The sequence below is a fragment of the Acanthochromis polyacanthus genome, chromosome 6, assembly GCF_021347895.1.
Source record: "Acanthochromis polyacanthus isolate Apoly-LR-REF ecotype Palm Island chromosome 6, KAUST_Apoly_ChrSc, whole genome shotgun sequence".
Lineage (NCBI taxonomy): Eukaryota > Metazoa > Chordata > Actinopteri > Pomacentridae > Acanthochromis > Acanthochromis polyacanthus.
Window position 1 is genome coordinate 10,063,395 of NC_067118.1, and position 20,591 is coordinate 10,083,985.

A 20,591-nucleotide genomic window follows, 5' to 3' on the forward strand; every position below is an offset into this window, starting at 1 on the left:
AGAAATAATGAAACCCAAAAAGCAAGGTATAAGCTCTTTAATTGTACTTCAATGCATTTTTAATGTGTGTCTGATTTTTTTTAAAATACAATTCAATTCAATTCAATTCAATTCAATTTTATTTATATAGCGTCAATTACAGTCAACTCGTCTCAAGACGCTTTACAGAACCCAAATACCTGACCCCCAGAGCAAGCCCAAAGGCGACAGTGGCAAGGAAAAACACCCTTTTAACAGGGAAGAAACCTCGAGCAGAACCCGGCTCTATATAGGGGGGACCCATCTGCCTGCTGGCCGGGCGGGTTGAGAAGGACAGAAGAGGGCAAGGGGGAGGGATGGGAGAAGAGGGAGGGGTGGGAAAGCAAGGAAAACACAACACACATTTGGATACATGCATGACAGGATATGTGGCACAGACAAAGTATAAGCTAACGTTGAAAACTGACTCATAATTTACTCTTATGATGTACAGCTCTGACATTAAACATACTCCATATATAGCTAGCAGTAAAATTCAAACAGTATGTAAGTTAGCATAACAGTATAGTGAAGGCAATGCAGAGTTGACTGGTGGAAAAAGGGAGTTGGAAGCAGAGGGCTGGAGGAAGGTCAGCAGCAGCATCCCACAGTGGACATGGTGGAGACTGGACCAGCTGGTGGAACATCAACCGCAGATCTGAAGCATCCAGCTCTGGGACCAGGGACACTCGGAGAAATAGCACAGGGGGAAACAGAGTGAATGTACTGCAATAACGGTATACATATTAAATGTAAAGGTAGATAGAGAAGGGCTCAGTGCGTCAAGAAAAGTCCCCCAGCAGCCTTGGCCTATAGCAGCATGACAAGAGGCAGAACGAAGGGACGTCCAAGAAGGAGTCAGCTGTGCAAATGAAGACACAAGCCGAACCCCTGTGGGTCACCCAGTCAGCCCCAACTATAAGATTTGTCAAAAAGGAACGTTTTAAGCCTGGTCTTAAAAATAGAGAGGGTGTCTGCCTCCCGAACCCAAACTGGGAGCAGGTTCCACAGGAGAGGCGCCTGATACACACGTGGACAAAATTGTTGGTACCCCTCAGTTAAAGAAGGAAAAACCCACAATTCTCACTGAAATCACTTGAAACTCACAAAAGTAACAATAAATAAAAATTTATTGAAAATTAAATAATCAAAATCAGCCATCACTTTTGAATTGTTGATTAACATAATTATTTAAAAAAACAAACTAATGAAATAGGGCTGGACAAAAATGATGGTACCCATAACTTAATATTTTGTTGCACAACCTTTTGAGGCAATCACTGCAATTAAACCATTTCTGTATTTGTCAATGAGCGTTCTGCAGCTGTCAACAGGTATTTTGGCCCACTCCTCATGAGCAAACAGCTCCAGTTGTCTCAGGTTTGATGGGTGTCTTCTCCAAATGGCATGTTTCAGCTCCTTCCACATATGTTCAATGGGATTCAGATCTGGGCTCATAGAAGGCCACTTTAGAATAGTCCAACGCTTTTCTCTCAGCCATTCTTGGGTGTTTTTGGCTGTGTGTTTTGGATCGTTGTCCTGTTGGAAGACCCATGACCTGCGACTGAGACCAAGCTTTCTGACACGAGGCAGCACATTTCTCTCCAGAATGCCTTGATAGTCTTCAGATTTCATCGTACCTTGCACACTTTCAAGACACCCTGTGCCAGATGCAGCAAAGCAGCCCCAAAACATTACTGAGCCTCCTCCATGTTTCACCGTAGGGACAGTGTTCTTTTCTTCGTATGCTTGGTTTTTGAGTCTATGAACATAGAGTTGATGTGCCTTACCAAAAAGCTCCAGTTTGGTCTCATCTGTCCAAAGGACATTCTCCCAGAAGCTTTGTGGCTTGTCAACATGCATTTTTGCAAATTCCAGTCTGGCTTTTTTATGAGTTTTTTTCAGCAGTGGTGTCCTCCTTGGTCGTCTCCCATGAAGTCCACTTTGGCTCAAACAACGACGAATGGTGCGATCTGACACTGATGTACCTTGGCCTTGGAGTTCACCTTTAATTTCTTTGGAGGTTGCTCTGGGCTCTTTGGATACAATTCCAACGATCCGTCTCTTCAATTTGTCATCAATTTTCCTCTTGCGGCCACGTCCAGGGAGGTTGGCTACTGTCCCGTGGGTCTTGAACTTCTGAATAATATGAGCCACTGTTGTCACAGGAACTTCAAGCTGTTTAGAGATGGTCTTATAGCCTTTACCTTTAAGATGTTTGTCTATCATTTTTTTTCGGATGTCCTGGGACAATTCTCTCCTTCGCTTTCTGTTGTCCATGTTCAGTGTGGTACACACCTTTTCACCAAACAGCAGGGTGACTACTTGTCTCCCTTTAAATAGGCAGACTGACTGATTATGAGTTTGGAAACACCTGTGATGTCAATTAAATGACACACCTGAGTTAATCATGTCACTCTGGTCAAATAGTTTTCAATCTTTTATAGAGGTACCATCATTTTTGTCCAGGCCTGTTTCATTAGTTTGTTTTTTTAAATAATTATGTTAATCAACAATTCAAAAGTAATGGCTGTTTTTGATTATTTAATTTTCAATAAATTTTTATTTATTGTTACTTTTGTGAGTTTCAAGTGATTTCAGTGAGAATTGTGGGTTTTTCCTTCTTTAACTGAGGGGTACCAACAATTTTGTCCACGTGTGTAACTGAAGGCTCTGCCTCCCATTCTACTTTTAGAAATTCTAGGAACAACAAGTAAGCCTGCAGCTTGAGAGTGAAGAGTTCTACTAGGATAATAAGGTACTATCAGATCTTTAAGATATGATGGAGATTGGTTATTAAGAGCTTTATATGTCAGAAGAAGGATTTTAAATTCTATTCTGGATTTAACAGGAAGCCAGTGAAGAGAAGCAAGTATAGGGGAAATATGATCTCTTTTGCTAACTCCTGTCAGAACTCTCGCAGCAGCGTTTTGGATCAACTGTAGATGTTTGAGAGAACTATTTGGACAACCCGATAATAAGGAATTGCAATAGTCAAGCCTGGAAGTAACAAAAGCATGAACTAATTTTTCTGCATCACTCTGAGACAGGATGTTCCTGATTTTTACAATATTACGCAGGTGAAAAAAGGAAGTCCTACAGACTTGCTTTATGTGTGAGTTAAAGGACATGTCCTGGTCAAAAATAACTCCAAGATTCCTCACAGTAGTACTGGAGGCCAATGTGATGCCATCCAGAGTAACTATTTGCTTTGAAAGCGAGTTTCTAAGATGTTTGGGGCCAAATACAATGACTTCAGTTTTGTCTGAATTTAGCAGTAGGAAGTTAAAAGTCATCCAGGTTTTAATGTCCTTAAGACAATCTTGCAGTCTAGCTAACTGATCAGTTTCATCTGGCTTCATAGATAAATACAATTGTGTGTCATCTGCATAACAATGGAAGTTAATACAATGCTTCCTAATAATATTGCCTAAAGGAAGCATGTATAATGTGAAAAGTATCGGTCCTAAGACAGAACCCTGAGGAACTCCATGATTAACTTTAGTATGCTCAGAAGAGTTATTGTTGACATGCACAAACTGGAACCTATCTGATAAGTAGGATTTAAACCAGTCCAGTGCTGTCCCTTTAATGCCAATTGAATGTTCTAGACGCTGTAATAAAATGTTGTGGTCGATTGTGTCAAACGCTGCACTAAGATCTAACAAAACAAGTATAGAGACTAGTCCATTATCTGATGCTATGAGAAGGTCATTAGTAACTTTCACTAGAGCTGTTTCTGTGCTATGATGCACTCTGAAGCCTGACTGAAACATTTCAAACAAATTATTCCTTTGTAAGTGTTCACATAATTGATTTGCAACTGTTCTTTCCAGAATTTTAGAGAGAAATGGTAGGTTGGATATCGGTCTATAGTTAGCTAACACATCTGGATCTAAAGTGGGCTTTTTAAGCAAAGGTTTGATGACAGCAACCTTAAAAGCCTGTGGTACATAGCCTGTTATTAGAGAGAGATTAATCAGATCTAACATTGAAGAATTAATTAAAGGTAAAATCTCCTTGAAGAGTCTAGTTGGGATAGGATCTAAAAGACATGTTGATGGTTTGGATGTAGAAACTGTTGAAATTAGTTCAGAGAGACATATAGGAGTGAAGAATTCTAAAGATTCATCAGGTCTAACAGCCAATTCAAAAGCATCTGTGACATTTGTAGGAAGGGCCAGATTAATTTTATCTCTAATCATAACTATTTTATGTGTAAAGAAGCTCATGAAGTCGTTACTGGTTAAAGCTAAAGGAATACAAGGTTCAACAGAGCTCTGACTCTTTGTCAGCCTGGCTACAGTGCTAAAGAGAAACCTAAGGTTGTTCTTGTTCTCATCTATTAAAGATGAATAATAAGTTGTCCTGGCATTACGAAGAGCTTTTTTATAGATTACTAGACTATTTTTTCCAAGCCACATACACTTCCTCTGAATTAGTGGAATACCACTTTCTTTCCAGCTTTCGGGATGCCTGCTTTAAAGTCCGCAGCTGGGAATTATACCAAGGAGCAAGTCTTCTCTGAGATATAACTTTCTTTTTTACAGGTGCAACACTATCAAGAGTTGTACGCAGTGAGGCTGAAGCATTATTAACATAATAATCCACTTCTGTGGGGGTAAAATAATAATATTTGCCTTCTGATTTATCAGTAAATGTTGCTGAAGTAAACAGTGAGGGTATTATTTCCTTAAATTTAGATACTGAATTGTCAGACAAACACCTACTGTAATGATATTTGTTCTGAGCTGCTAAACAATCCTTTACTTTAAATTGAAATGTTATCATAAAATGGTCAGAAAGAAGAGGGTTCTGGGGAAATACTGTTAACTCTTCAATTTCTATGCCATAAGTCAGGACAAGGTCAAGAGTGTGATTAAAACTATGGGTTGGTTTATTTACATGTTGAGAAAACCCAATTGAGTCTAATAATGAATTAAAAGCTGTTGTAAGGCTGTCGCTGTCTATGTCAACATGAATGTTAAAGTCACCCACAATAATAACTTTGTCTGAACTGAGCACTAATTCAGATAAAAAGTCTGAGAATTGAGATAAAAACTCAGAATAAGGAGCAGGAGGACGATATATAACAACAAATAAAACTGGTTTCTGAGCTTTCAAATTTGGATGAGAGAGACTAAGAGTGAGATTTTCAAATGAGCTGTAATCAGGTTTAGGCCTCTGGTTCAATTTTAAACTAGAATGGTAGAAATACAAATAATTGAATTGTCAGATCACTAGCTGTCTGTGCAACATTTGATTTTAATTTCCACCCCCCCACCCCTGCATTCAATGCTGTGCAACAAAACTCCAAATCACATGAAAATATATTTGGCAAAAAATTTGATTCTGATTGGACTGCAGTAGATTTACCTAAAAAAAAGTGGCAGATTTCTTGCCAACAATGAAAATTTCTTTTGACATTCAGTGAAATTTGCAAAGAAAAGCTTTCTGTTTTTATCCATGAGACCAAATAATCATGCATTTTCTTCCTCCTAAAACATTCGCAGAGCCTTTTTTTTTTTAATTTTTCAGTTTGAAACCTGCACTGATTTTACTGATGTTCTTCTATTTTTGGCACATTTGCATACTGCATTTCTTGTTGTCTTAATCCTTTCTTTCCCCAAAAGATTATATTTTTGGGCTCCCCCCCCTTTTTTGTCATAGTGGTGGTGGAGAATCAGTGAATAATTGTCCTCCACCGGGAATCAAACTGGAGACTCGTTGCTCAGGAACTTTTTTGTTTTTTTATGTCGTGTTGCCAAATAATTTTTGTTGAATTTTATAAAATTTAGATCAATTAAGTGCTCTATTTTGGGTCTAATCAGCCTCCTCTCTGTCTGCCGTCATTCTGTGGTCTCTCACAGTGGCTATTGCTATGCTAACAGCTAGCGGCTAAGCTGGAAGGCAGCCACAAATGAGTCTGGAAAACAATAATTAATTTAAGATCTGGACCTTAGTGGGCAATAAAAGTGGCAGAACATCAACCACGAGGTTGGTATTTGGGGTTTTAAGTATAGATTGAGGCTGATATTTGACTTTTTTCGATTATTGCTATTTAAGCCCAGAATAACGCTATCACAGATTGCTCTCCTGTTCCTCTTAGCCTGTCTGGAGCATCATAACATCTTCCTGAAATACGATTAACTTCAGCAATCTGCTCTAACAGACGCATCTCTTTAGTAGAGCCACAGCCTGCAAAAACTGACCAAGAAGCACAAACTGTGGCTAAAGCTATGCTAACAGACAGCAGCTGTGTTAGAAGAAATGAATCTAAATGGGAAATAAAACAGAGACATACTAAGAAAATGGAGAACAGCAGGAGACAAACTGATCAATATCAGTTAATCAAACATAAACACAGGAGAGCATTTAATCACTCCTGTTTGTATTTAGTTTTAGTCACGTTTATTAATGAAGAAGCCTTGCTTTGAATTGTGGTTAAAACACTACATCTAATGTACACTACCATTCATTCAAATGTTTGGGGTCATCCAGACAGTTTCATGTTTTCCATGAAAACTCACACTTTTATCCATGTGCTAACATAACTGCACAAGGGTTTTCTAATCATCAATTAGCCTTTCAACACCATTAGCTAACACAATGTAGCATTAGAACACAGGAGTGATGGTTGCTGGAAATGTTCCTCTGTACCCCTATGGAGATATTCCATTAAAAATCAGCTGTTTCCAGCTACAATAGTCATTTAGCACATTAACAATGTCTGGACTGGATTTCTGATTAATGTTTTCTACATTGACAAAAAACTGCTTTTCTTTCAAAAATAAGGACCTTTCTAAGTGACCCCAAACTTTTGAATGGTAGTATACATATCGGCTACAAATATCAGTTATCTGCCTCTATTGATTACCAATAATCGTTATCAGACCTAAAAATCTCACATCCCTGGTTTTAACTCACTGTCGCCCCCCTGTGGTCCTGCAGGTGTTTTTCACCAGGAACGGGAAGCTGATGGGCCGCAGGGAGATGGCCGTCCCCCCGGAGGCCTCTACCCCACGGTGGGGATGCTGAGCAGCGGTGAGAAGGTGAAGGTGGACCTGCATCCTCTGAGCGGATGACCTGAGGCCGGACTGGATCCGTGACGCCCTGCGACCAGCTGGCTGCGCTGTAGAGCTCGCCCACGGTAGCCTAGCATGCTGCTCACACTCGCCAGAACACGCTCACTCCCGGCCGTGCATGTCGTCTTCCCTCCTCACAGCTTTTTATTTATAAGACTCTGTACATGTCACATCTGTTTGGTTGTTGAACAGACGGACGCTCCTGAAGGTTACAAAGCTGCTAAAAGGCTCCTGGGAGACGTTTAAACCGTTAATTCTATGCAATCTGCACCGTCGTCCCGTCTAACCTCCTCCTGCATGCAGCGTGGCTCTGGAGCTCCGAGCTGTGAATCGCTCTCATGAGGTCTGGCACACTCGGTTTATTTCATTTGTCACAACCCCAAGCAAAGCAGAGCAAAGAGGCCAACAGTTGTGCCGAGTCAGAGCTGGTTTAAGTTTCAGGGAACAGACTCCCCCCTTCCTCCCTCTAGTCTCCCTCCTCGTCCTCTCTCTGGGTGATGGCGCCCTCCTCTGACCGATCAGGGTTCTGCCGTCGCTCCGCCTCCATCGCTGCTCTCCTGGAAGTCAGCAGTGGATCGATATTTCAGAAACGCATCAGTAAACAACCAAACTGGAGGCGGCTTCACGTCAGAGCTTTCCTAAGAGAGTGTGAACAGATTTGTGAGGATGTCATAGCCGGATTCCAAACGTCAGGTATATTTCTACGAGCAATCTGTGAAATGAAACTTATCTTTCTGCGTCAGGAAGTTCAGGGAACGTGTTTTTGTTTTTGCACTTTGAAAACTCGAGGTAGTTTGGTGAAGAGTCCAGTTTAAAGGAAAACGTGGGTGGACAAAATAACAGAAATATCTTCCAGTATAACGCAGTCCGATACAACAGACGTCAGCCATAACAAAAACCATCATCTGAAAGTGAAGTGACACATCACAGACCTCACATCTAGATTGGATTGCCTTATACTGAACTATAATGTGATATTAGTGCACGTTTGAAGGTTTATTTCTCACCATTTCTAACCTTAAAGATTGAAAAAGAGGGTGAAACGCTCAGCTTTATTTCTCGGTTTTCTAGTCGAACAGTAACTATCTGTGATGTAGAATTAACTGCTGGATGTTTGAAGACAATGAAGTTTAGTTTCTGTGTTTTAAGCTGTTTGTGTGCAGCAAACAGCAGCAGTACCTGAAGTCTGGATCACAAAGTCACATCAGTTTTTGGGTTTTCCAGCAGTTTCTGGGTTTAACTTGAATTTTCGAGTCCGAAATTTGACTATTGACCGATCAAATCGCTGACATCTGCATCAGTGGAGTTACAAATAGGGCTGCCAAAGTAAAAACCACAATTATTTAGATTAATAGTGAGATCTTGATTATTTGTCACAATTAGGGATGAACATTTTATGTACATTTTTCTGTGCTGCAGTATCGTTGTCGTCTGATTATTAAATATTGATATTTAGCATTTTTCCCTTTTACCGGCATCGCTAATCTTTGATTAATTAGAAATGTGCAGCTTTGGTTGTGCTGCTACAGGAACTGAATTCATTAATTAGCATCACAGTCCTTAAACGTTGTACTACAGAATGTCCCTAAAGTCTGGACACACAGGATGTATCAACAGATAGCAGATGAATTTAATGCACGTCATCCACGGAGGGTTCCACTGGGCTTTTCCACGTTGGCGAAGGTGGTTAAAAGAGTTTAAAGAAACAGGCAGTGTCATGGACGAACCTCGTTCTGGACGACCAAATGCATCATCCTAAAGGATTGGTCATGGCGAAAAGTCATGCTAGCCCTATCCCTGACTTTCTATATGTCCATCCCTCACATCCGCTGAGAAGTACCAGTTCAACTATTTCTTCTTGTGACAAAGCCATATTTAATCTTTGGAGGCAAGATTTCCTGCGTGTCCAGACTTTAGGGACACCCCTGTACATGCGAGGACAGATTTTAAAAGAACATCCAAATTAGTGCAGCACAACCAGAGATTCTTTTTTTCAAATTGTAGTAATTTTTCACATATTGTTCTGCAGTCGCTGTGTTTCCATACCATGTTTTCATGTTCATTTTGAAGCGCTGCATTAGCAAAAGTTCATTGAAATGGCAAAGAATCATGTTTTTACACTCACTTGATGCTGTTTTGTGTTTGTTCCATTGGAGCTGATTACAGCTTTTGTGAACAGGCGACGCAAAAGTTTTCACACAAACATGGACGACATCAGCTGACATGTCAAAATAACTTCACCTTTCCAGGTTTGAGAACAATTCCTGAAGACTTCTTTTCATTTCCATTTTTTTAGTGGTTGGCAAACAACTAGTTCTTGTTTACTTCTTCTACTCTGCTTACAACAGCTATGTGGAATAAATCCTACAGCGCCACCTACTGATGCTAGTGGAAAACAAGCCTAATTTACATTTTACTCGTTTATTTTTGGCAAAATTTGAAACGCTTGCTTCAAATTCATGTCACAGTTCCATAAAGACGTGGATTCTGCCGACAGTTCACTGATAGATTTGTTACACGAGTGGAGGCTAAAGTAGAAGTTAGTGCTTTAGATGTCTGGTCAGATCACCTTTTCTGACATTTTAAGCCCAAATTTTGTTTCATTTTCACATTTGCAGTCTTCAGACTATCTTTTAGTTCATGATCTGGACTTCAGTGGACAATAAAAGTGAAGAACAGAAGCCACGAGGTTGATATGTGTGGTTTTAAGTAGGGATTGAGGCCGATATTTGACTTTTTTCAATTATTGCTGTTGAAACCTCGGCTAACGCTATCGTTAACAAGTTTCTTTTTCCTCTTAGCCTGTCTGGAGCTTTGTAACATCATCCTGAAGTACGATTAACTTTAGTAATCTGCTCTGACAGACACACCTCTGTAGTAGAGCCACAACTTGCAAAAACTGACCAAGAAACACAAACCAGGAAATTATCTTCTCTCACAGTTGCTAACAGCTTAGTTAGAAGAAAGCCACAGATTAACCTCAGCTTTTGTTTCATTTTCACATTGGATGTCTTCAGACTAACTAACTTTTAGGAGTTTATCAAATTTCATGCAAGTCCAGAGCCACAAGTGTTCCATCAGCTCGTAAACAGACTTTTACGTTTGGTTTCATTATTAAACATCTGGAATCACTGCTGTCAGCGACCCAGAGAGATCCAGAACTGAGTTAAGGTTGACTTTGTGATGCAGACTCCAGAGCTAAAACAATCTGTGCAGACGGATAAGAAATATTTTGTCAATCGGAGCTGGTTTCCACTCAAATTATTCAAATTTACGATTAAAGGGAGTCAAGTAACCGTCATTATACTGTACCGGCTAAATCAGATAACCGACATCTTCACCTTCCTTCATGTGTATCTGCCCATTAGAACATCCTGTAAAATAAACTATAATGTACATTCCTCTGCACCTTCCAGACAGTAGGAGTCTGAGACGGAAACGCTACACTTAGAATGTGATGTAAAACTACTACACAGGGTTAACTTTGAAATCACATCTGCTGGAGAATGTATGTTTGGGATATTTTCGCTGTTATGTGTTTTGTTTTTTGAGCCAATGATGTAAAAAAAGAAACAAAAAAAACATATATTATGTGAATCCATTTGTTTTTCCTCTCCTGCAGGGCTGGATAGAGACTTAAGTCCAGGTTTTGACAGCCTGAACCGTAAAGCTAGACAGCGCAAAGATACAAAACGAGATGCTGATGTGGAAATAAATGAGCCGCATCTCAGTTCAGGGTATTAAAGTCGCTTGTTTTAAAAGTTTACTCAGAATCTCAGTTTACAAAATGATCCACAGTTCAACCAAATTAGAGCTAAATGCGGTTTAAAGTTTTGTAGCGTCTCCAAACATACTCACCAAGAACTCCTGTAATAATGATAATTCTTTGCCTTGTTGAATTGCACTATAATGGCCTTGTTCAGTAAATGTATTATCATAAATAAAGGTTTCAGTGATGGGATACACTCATGGATTGTTTTGGTCTGTACTTACTGAAAAACAGTTTGGATTTGGTGCCTTTTTCTGGTAAGTCATCCTTTATTCATCTTTAACTAGTTACCATTTATTCATGGCTAATGCTTTTTTAGCTAAAATCTTAAGACATTTAAGTAGAACAAGTTTGGGTTGGGAAGTTGTGAAGAGTTGCTGGTTTTGGTGTTTGTTGCTTATGTTGTATTTTCAGAAGTGCTGGTAATCTCTTAATACTTTCATGACTCATATCAAAGTGTAAACAGACACAATAGAAGTATGTGGAGCCTCTGTTTTAGTGGCATTTTTGAAAGTTTGTCATTTTATGTCTTGGTGTAGTTTTTACATCTTTTGTCATTTTCCCACCTTTTAATGTTATTTTTCCGTCTTTTACTGTCGTTTTGGGGTCTTTCGGTTGAATTTTTTTGTTATTTTTGCAACGTTTTGTGTATGTTTGTCTCTTTGTGTCATTCTAACTATGCAGCAAAGAGAGAGACATGCAAGAGAACTGAGTTTGCAAATGTTTGTTTTCCAGCAAGACCACCGTGCTTGACATCATGATGCTGCCACCACCGTGCTTCACAGTGGGGATGGTGTGAGGGTTGTGAATGAATTGTCCAGCTACAAATTCTCAGTTGGATTGAGGGCTGGGCTCTGACCTGGCCACTCCACAACATTCACTTTGTTGTCTTTTAACCATTTCTGTGTAGTTTTGGCGATTTGCTGGAAAACAAATCTTATGTTCTCTGCAGACTGCACCAGGTTGTCCTTCAGGATTTCTCTAGACTTTGCTGCATTGATTTCACCTTCTGCCTTTATAAGCCTGCCAGGACCTGCTGCTGAAAAGCATCATAATAATGTCCTAAAAACTCAATTTTGGATGCATGAGACCAAATAACTTTCTTCCAGCTGACCTTAGAGTCTCCCACATGCCTTCTGTTGAACTCTAGTCTAAAAATCCTTTGACAGTAGCCAGAACTACTGATCTACCACTAACTAGACATTGGATATACAGGTGTCTTTATACTACAGTCACTGTACTCAGATGATCTACATTGTGTGAGCACTAATTAGCTGTACATGTGTTGAATTAGGTGTTCTATAACTTATATTAAAGTGAAACTGGATTTGTTCAGAGTTTTGATAGTTGGTGTCACTTTGACACGCAAGAGTCTTGTTGTAAATCCTGGTTAAAAAAACAAACTGTACTTTTTCTAGGCACTGAATATTACTGTGTTTTATCATCCGTTTTTGTTTCCCCACATTTATCTTTTTTTTGGTTCATTTTTATTTAAAGGACTTGTAACTTTAAGAGCAATCTCAATACAGGCGTTAAAAATAAAATCAGTGTTCAGTGTAATAAGTCACAGTTTTCATCAAATGTTAAACTCTGAATGAGCTGCTCAGATGAGAAGGTTTGTGTACAAGAATTTATTTAAACAGTAGCAGTTGAAGATATTTGGTCCCCTGGTTTAAAAACAGTATTCATGTCCAGTTTTACCCTGTCAAAATTACAAAAGAAAAATCAAAAGTGTATGTTTTCAGCTTGCACGTGTAGGATTGCCGTCCTACAGCACAAAACTAACCAAACCCATTATTTAAACGCGTAACAGTGAAGTGCTGGATTTAGTTGGTTTCAGATCAGGAAGCTCCAATGGAAATAAAAAATACAAAAGGCATGTGCTCAAAAATAAAATGTCTGTTCTGTGAATCATAACCTTTGGACTTCAGTTTTAAAAAATATTTAACGGGGTTTTTATTGTAAATAGTGTACATTTTAAAAAAAACATCCTGTCGTTTTTTCAGACGGCTTGTAAAAATTATTTTTGCAGGAATGGCTTTAAGTGTTTCAGACTGTTTGAAGAGGCACAGATCAAGAGTTCAGTAGAGTTCACACTAAACACGGCAGCAACTTTCTTTTAAGAAGAAGATGAAGAAAGCGTCTAAAAAAGAAGGAATGGCAAGAAGAAGTTCAGAGGCTGTTCAGAGTCGTCCATGGCTGACGACTAGTTGGCCAAGAATTCAGTTTAAACGTCCTCTTCCTCCTCTTCGTCATCGTAGTGTCGGTTCCGTTTGATCATCTCCTCCACCGTCAGCGCCTCCTGCTCCTCCTCTTTATCATCCACCTCCTCGCTGTCCCAGAAGCCGACGTCCTGAGACGCCCGGCTGGCGTCCACCTCCTCCTCTGGGGAGGAGACGGCCGTCGGCTCCTGAAGTTTCATCTCCTCCTCCAGCAGACCTCCATCTTCCTCCTCCATCTGCTCCTCCTCAGCTGCTCCTCCTGCAGCGTCATCTCCCTCTGTGGTGAGATGATCTTCTGCCGCCTCCTCGCTCTTCATCTCCTCCTCTCCTGAGCTGGTGTGAACGTCCACACAGCTGTCCTCGGTGGGGGTTTGGCTGCTGGACGACGGCTCGCTGTGCTGCAGCTCCATGCTGGAGGCTTCAGGACTGAGCTGCTGGTCGACCACAGCAGGAGGTGAAGGAGGAGGACTCTGTTTTCTGGCCTCAGCAGGAGGGCCGCTGGGCTGAGCTGCCAGGGTGAAGGCCAGGCTGCGCTCCTTCAGGGAGGAGCTCCGGCGGAGGCAGGGGGAGCCTCTGGTCTGCTCTGGAGGTGAAGATGGAGATTCATCCTCTGGGGGCCACTTGGCTCTGATGGGCTTCCCTGCAGAGCCTCCATCTGTGGTTGGTGTTGCTCCACTGCTGGATGTTTCCTCCGGCTCTGTCCGTGGAGGCCAGGAGATCTTCAGCCGGCGGGTCTCTGCAGGTCTGTCTGCCTTCTCTGGTGATCCTTGACCCAGAGCCTCCATGGTGGCCATCAGGACGTTGACTTTAGCCAGAGGAGAGTCCTCCACACTGGGGCTCTCCAGGTCTGAGGCTGGGCTCTGGATCTTTGGTTTGGTCGGGGGGTTGGATGAAGGCGAAGTGTCACTGCTGTCGCCTTTACCCTCCCACAGCTCTTTGTGAGGCCGGTGGCCGAAGCCCTCGTCGTAGTTCCCTTTGGCCTTGAAGAGCTGGCAGAAGTGTGGCTTGCAGTAGACGTTGTTGTGCAGGGAGGCGTAGTTCGCCAAACTGGACGAGAAGATAGATAATTAGAAAAGTGACATACAGAGATTCTTTTCTTTGACACAATCACACATTAAAAGCTCCTTCTTGTGTCTTCTCTTTAGTGTTTGATTTCATTTTTGCAGAATGATGTTGAAAACTTCTGATGACCGTTTCTACCTTCAATCTTAGTTTCACATGTCTACATACAGGTGCAGCTCGAACTTAGATTAGCAATAAAAGAAATCACTCAAAAAGGTAAACTTTCATATGTGTTCAGAAATGTCTGACTTCTAACTAAATGTGTTTATTTAAACACTGCACTTGGTTGTGCAAATTATTGCAGCATAGCATGGAGGTGATCGTCTGCATTAAAGTTCACCTTTTTGAATGAAACTATGTGGAAAAAAACAACATGTTTTGGGATATTCTAACTTTTTGAGCTGCACGAAGGACACAGGAGGACAGAAATGTTGTGTTCAGCAGCTAAAATAAATTAACTTGTTAGAGGCAGAAGGAAAAGGCAAATGTAATTTTTATAGTTTTTCCCAAAGGTTAATGGAGGTTTTTCTTCTTGGCCTCTCTGCTGATTATATTTCTGACCTTTTAGTACCATTTGAGCCTGCAGCTAGTTTAGATCCTTGGGGCAGATGTCTTATTGTATTTACTGCAGAGGCTGATTAAAAGAGGAGACGTTGCCTCAAGAAATCAGGTTGGTTGAGTCAGTGATGTCCTTTAAATCTTTTCTTAAACTTTTCCAAAGAGCTTCTGATGCATTTTTACCTCTGCCAGGAGGTTATGTAATCACCGGAGTTTGTTTGTCTGTCCGTCTGTGTGTGTGTGTGTCTGTCTATTAACAGCATAACTCAAAAAGTCATGGACGGATTTTCACCAAATTTTTACAGGATGTCCGGAAGAGCAAGAGTAAGAATCAATTAGATTTTGGAGGTGATCCGAATCACCGTCTGGATCCAGGAATTTTTTGAAGGTCGAAGGACAATTGAGAGATGGTCGCCAGGCCATCTCTCAATTGGACAGAGAGCTCTTGCTCTTCCGGACATCCTGTAAAAATTTGGTGAAAATCCGTCCATGACTTTTTGAGTTATGCTGTTAACAGACAGACAGACAAACGGCATGGCGGAGGTATGCGCTCTCCGAGTGCTTTTCTAGTTTTTAGCTTTTTTTCCTCATTTCAATTCAACATTTCAAAGGCAAAAGCTCTGTTATGTTTTGTATTGTTTGCAATAAAACTGATACATAATTTTGCCTGTATTACCATCTTTTAGTGTTTTTCAAAGGTTGATATCTTACTTGTGGTGCTGGATGTGCAGACTTATAATTTAAAGACGTTTCCATAACACATCACATGCATCAGCTGAAGCTAGCTAGGCAGCTGTGCACAAAGAAGCTTCTAGTCCTCACTGAGTTACTGCATCAAAACTCAGACAGGTATGCAAGGAAAGAATTGTTGGAAAAGAGTGAAATAATTATTATTATTGACCAAAAATGGTCATAACCCAGAGTTAAAGTCAGTTTACCTGGTGTGGCTTCAAGGTTAGCATTGAGGTTAAACCACATTTGAATAATGTGTTAAGCTCCCAAATTGATAATAATTGTGTCTTTTAGTACACTCTCCAACAGTTACCAATTTTGTTTGGAAGTGTGATGTTAATGTTAGGTTAATGCATTTTACCCGGTGCATGTGAAGCCTCCAGTCCCCACTTAGTTACAACATCACAACTCTTGACAGATGTGTGGCCAAAAATGAAATTAAAAAGAGTAAAACAAGTCACTTTAATGACCAAGAATGGTCCCAATCCAGAGCCCTGAGTTCCAGGCAGTTTGTGGGGTGTAACTGAGGCTAAACTCAAAGGCTGTGCACAGACAAGCCTCTAGTCCCCACTCACTTACTGCTTCACATCTCAGACAGATGTGAAGCAACCAAAAAACAAAACAAATACTGAAATATGATGTTTAAATGACCAAAATGGTCCCAATCCAGAGCCCTGATTTCCAGGCAGTTTATCTGGTATGACTGAGCTTAAACTACCTTGAAAGCTTCCAAAGTTGAAACAATGTGTTTTTTTTGTTTGTTTGTTTTACATTAGTTCTGCAGGCATTTCTGGGATGCCTCAAATTCCTCACCTGAGTTTGGTGTTGCAGTGCGAACAGCGGAAGCAGGAGGTGTGGTAAACATGCTGGTTGGCCACCAGCCTCTCCAGAGGATAAACTGTCTTCAGACACGACACACAAGTTTCCCTCACCGGCAGACGGAAACTCTGCAAGCAACCCAACGTAAATTCATTAGAGACGCCAGTATCATCACGATTATGTTTCAAATGAAAAATAAAATGACGTGGGACACTCTGAAGTCAGCTGGAAGAAGGTTCTTTGGTCTGTTTAGACTGAATTATATTTTTTTTCCATCAGATTCCGATTCAACACTACAAATACAACATCCCCGTTGTGAAGCATGGTGGTGGCAGCATCATGTTAACTAAATCTGAAAAAGGCATCTCGTATATGTAAGTTGAAGTACTTTGTCCAGTGTATGTGTACATTTGAAAGGCTTAGCTGCAGATGCCAGCTATCACAATAAGAGGAATGTATTTTAATGTGTAAAGAAAAACAGAAAGAGTTTAAAATGGCAACAATCTACCATCGTGCATCTCCAAAGTACATTATTTGACACTCACTCTGGGAGTCTTGGCCTGAGGAGAGTCTTTCTGAGTGGAGGAAGCAGCAGCACCAGGACCAGAGCCTGTGGTTAATTAAAAAAGAAAAAAAAAAAAAAGTGTTAGAAAATGCAGTGATGCCGTGTAAACACTAGAGGGAGCCATTCCCACATTTAATAAAAGCAGAGTTTCATTTTAATGGAAATACTCAGTAATCCAAAATAGAGGAGTGAATAGAGGTTCGAAATTAAAAGAAACACCTACTTTTTATAAATAACTATTAGTACAGAATAAATATGTATAAAGGACGGAATCTTTGTATTTTGTTTAAACTAAAGAACTTCAGCTGTTCTAATGTCAACTCCACCTGCCAGTTTCACATTACAGGATAAAGAACTCTAATTTTAAGTCATTTGAAGACAGAAATACATTTACCGTTGCTCTCAGAGGTAAAAACTCTCCTGCCGTTCTGCTCGGACTCTGGACTCTGAAACAGTGAGGTCATAACATCACAAATGAACCGTGCAGCAAAACATCCATCATGAGAGTAATTTATGATCTCACAGATGAACAGAAACCACCGCTGTGTTAATATGGGGAAGTGTTTTCAGTGAAAACCTCACCATGTCCAGGTTAAACGGAGGAACATTCTCCTTCTGCTTCCCACAGAAAGTGTCCAGCTGATCGGTCTGAGAAACGCACAAGAAACAAGACAGGAGGTTGATTAAATACTAGACGTGTAATTTATACTTTAATTCTCAAACATTCGACCGTCTGAGGCCTCTCAGTGCCTCACACTCCCATGTAAGTTTATTTTTGTGCAACTGCATTTCACTATTACGCAAAAGAATCACTCCTTCTGAACACGTTGGTACCAGACAGATGTCAGCTGCAATGATTATTTATCATACTATTGGTCATTTAGCAGAATAGTTTCAATCCACCTTCAGGAAATCAGATCAGTAAAACAAACAGAAATGCCTCGATCACACTGGGATCCTTAACGTCTAATATTCATCTGACTGCATCTCAGCAAGCATCTGCTGACTTTAACCTTGTGGATTTAGTTGCAGAGTTAAACAGAAATGAAGGAAAGTTAACTGACTTGGAGATTTCTTAAATTTGCAGCAGAAAGAGGCTTTCATTGACGGTAATGTCATTAATCTAAAACTAACAGAGGCATAAAATAAAATTATTTGTATTTTGATTGTGACAGAAGTGGTGCATAAAGATAAAGAAACTTCCATTCCAATTTCAGACATCGTTAAATATTTGTGTTTTTGTCTCATTGGTTTCTTTCAGTGTCATTTATTCTATGAGTTAGAAGTTCTATACGTTTAATTTCTTGCGCTGTGGTAAAAATAAAGTCCTACTCTGCCCAGACAATGTTAGGTTAAAAAAGGTGAATTATTTCAACTTAGTATGAAGCTTGCATTCAGATTTTGAAAAAAGTGATAAAAATTGACGCAGCCAAGGCTGAGATGGTAATAATTTAGATGCAAATAGCAATACATAGTCCTACGATTCCCATCATGCAACATGATAGCACCATCTGTAGTCAGATTTGGTGTTAAGAATTTAGAGTCTTGTGGCCGGAACGGCAAACATAAATAAAAACAGAAATAGGAAAAACAAGATCCAGGACGTGTCGCTCCATTTTAAATGATGCAGAAAATCCCAAGAGAAAAACAATGCGCTGTGTTTTCAAGCAGTCCATTCCTCACATTACAGCTGCAGATGTTCCCAACATGGCAGGAGCACTGGGAGCAGAGCATCGCTGCACCAGAAGGCTACTTTGGAAGGGCTGGTGGACAAATTTAAATCAGGTTTTTACGTTTTATAGGCAGTCCTGGAACTTCTTGATCGTACCTTGGTAAGGTGCAAAATGCAAATTATCTAGGGTCAAGCTGAGAAAATGTTTTCACAGGCCAGTTGTCCCTTTAATGCTGTTGTAGATCAGTGCTGCAGGAGCACTAGGAGCCAAGCATCGCTGCACAAAACTATTTATGATTCAGGTTTTTACTATTTATCGGCACAGTCCTGGAACTTCTGGATCGCACCTTGCTAAGGTTTAACCCTTTAAGCTGCAGTCAATTCCAGCCGTTTTCAGTACAAAAAAATCGCTAATATTCTATTTTTAAATAAAAAAAATTACAAAAAATACGGGGAATATTGGAGGCGCATCGCGAGGTGCATTTCCTTGAAAACGACCGATTCGGGGATTTTATACCGACTTCAGGACATGTTTTGGATAAAATAGTTTACTGGCTTGTGTCATCTGGATGTAAAAGGTTGGATTATGGCCGTTTTTTGTGGAATCTTTTTTTTTGTGTATAATAATGAACTCGGAAATGTGAGTCGCACTGTGTGCGTTGAAGCCGTGTATAGAGAACGGATGGATGAATATTCGTTTTTGTCGGACAAATGTGTTTTTCTCACCCGCTGTGGTAATCACATCTGAAAGTGGTTTATACCGGCGGATTCATGAGAATCTAAGCTTTCCATCGGCGTATAGTGTTTGTATAATCGCGTTTGCAGCCATCGGACATTCTTGAAATTCCTATGCAAATTAGTAGGTGTACCGCCGGCGGTACACTGAAGTTTAAGGGGTTAAAAAGCGACTTGATCATATTGAGAAAGTGTTCTCACAGGCCGATTCCCCTTTAGCAACTTAGAAGATCAAATGTGAAGGAATTCAAGCACTGACCATGAATTGCAACATTGCCTGTAGTTTTGAAATAAAAAGGTATAAAAATGCCACTCAAGATACTCACAGAGGTGGGCGGGACTTCCTGTTTGGAGATGGCCGCTTGGTAGAGGGCCATCCTGTCTCGCAGAGGAGTTGACTCTGCAAGACTTCCATCTGGAAAAAAACACAAAATATACAGAGAAGTTGGCAAATGATAGATGTAAAGATCCATTTTAAAGCGTTTTAACTGCAACCCAACAGTTTTTCTTGTTTAAAGAAGAATTTTAAATGAGTCAGTAAAAGTTCTTCTGCTTGCTGCAGCTTGAAAACTCACAATTGCATCATTGGTTCAGTTCATGTTTTTGTTCTCGTACAGTTCATTAAATGTTGGGAAAGTTCACTGCATGACAAGACAAGCTGGGGATTTTTTTTTCTTCCGTGCCAGTTCACTCTGAGTGCAGAGCGGCTGGTTGGCCATGAAGGCTGCTGACGGGAACTGGAGGTCAGGAGTCGTGAGTCGGTCTCTTCCGGTGTTGTGCTGACTAAACATTTACTGAGCAGCCGCTGGCGTCACTTCTGAGTTTCCCACTTCTGGGAAGGATGTAATCCATCCAGGGGAAGGCAGGACACGAGTTTTGTTTGTGAAAAGTGTCAGAGAACGAGGCTGGAGGTGCAGATAAACCGACTGGAACAAAGACTCTGTAGATGTGATGTGTCTTTGTGTTTGGTTTTACAGTGGCTATAATCCATTTTTTCATCTTATCAACTCATGTTATGTTCTTCATGTCTCATAATGTGTCAGATGTTGGTTCACTTTTAAAGAAAAGGTCTTAAAAAAGTTCAGCTATGTCAGCTAGATGCCAGATATTTCCCTCAGGAGCCGACACAACAAAGCAAAAACAAAAAAAACAAAAAAAAGACTCAGTACTGGACTTTCACTCACCAGGTGACCAGAAACTGACTCCAAATGAAAGTTAATGTAACATAAATAAGATGGTGATTTATTAATGAATCTACAGCTTGTTTCTGCTGCCCTCAAGTGGCCAATAAAATAGTATGAATTAGGTTTAAGGTACCAAATATGTGAACAGATGCACTTTATAACATGTACTT

The 20,591-nt window shown here is 40.4% G+C and overlaps 2 protein-coding genes and 1 long non-coding RNA gene across 4 annotated transcripts in view; 1 reads left to right on the top strand and 2 right to left on the bottom strand.

Moving 5' to 3' along the window:
* spryd3 (SPRY domain containing 3) overlaps positions 1–11,072 on the top strand; it is a 107,130-nt gene extending 96,058 nt beyond the window's left edge. For both annotated transcript variants that reach the window (XM_051949301.1, XM_051949300.1), the window contains one exon: positions 6,970–11,072. In XM_051949301.1, coding sequence (XP_051805261.1) covers positions 6,970–7,056 — 87 coding nt within the window. In that variant the 3' untranslated portion in view covers positions 7,057–11,072. The remainder of the gene's footprint in view (positions 1–6,969) is intronic.
* Positions 23–7,049, bottom strand: LOC127534355 (uncharacterized). Its single transcript, XR_007942461.1, has 2 exons — positions 6,946–7,049; positions 23–706 (listed from the first exon to the last, which is right to left on the bottom strand). It is a non-coding gene; the product is annotated as an uncharacterized LOC127534355 (long non-coding RNA).
* Positions 11,073–12,484: 1,412 nt separating the features above from the next.
* lima1a (LIM domain and actin binding 1a) overlaps positions 12,485–20,591 on the bottom strand; it is a 36,315-nt gene continuing 28,208 nt past the window's right edge. Inside the window, exons 6-11 of the mRNA XM_022220168.2 lie at positions 19,564–19,652; positions 17,413–17,478; positions 17,225–17,276; positions 16,811–16,875; positions 16,260–16,393; positions 12,485–14,141 (exon numbers count right to left, since the gene is read on the bottom strand). Coding sequence (XP_022075860.1) covers positions 13,100–14,141; positions 16,260–16,393; positions 16,811–16,875; positions 17,225–17,276; positions 17,413–17,478; positions 19,564–19,652 — 1,448 coding nt within the window. The 3' untranslated portion in view covers positions 12,485–13,099. The remainder of the gene's footprint in view (positions 14,142–16,259; positions 16,394–16,810; positions 16,876–17,224; positions 17,277–17,412; positions 17,479–19,563; positions 19,653–20,591) is intronic.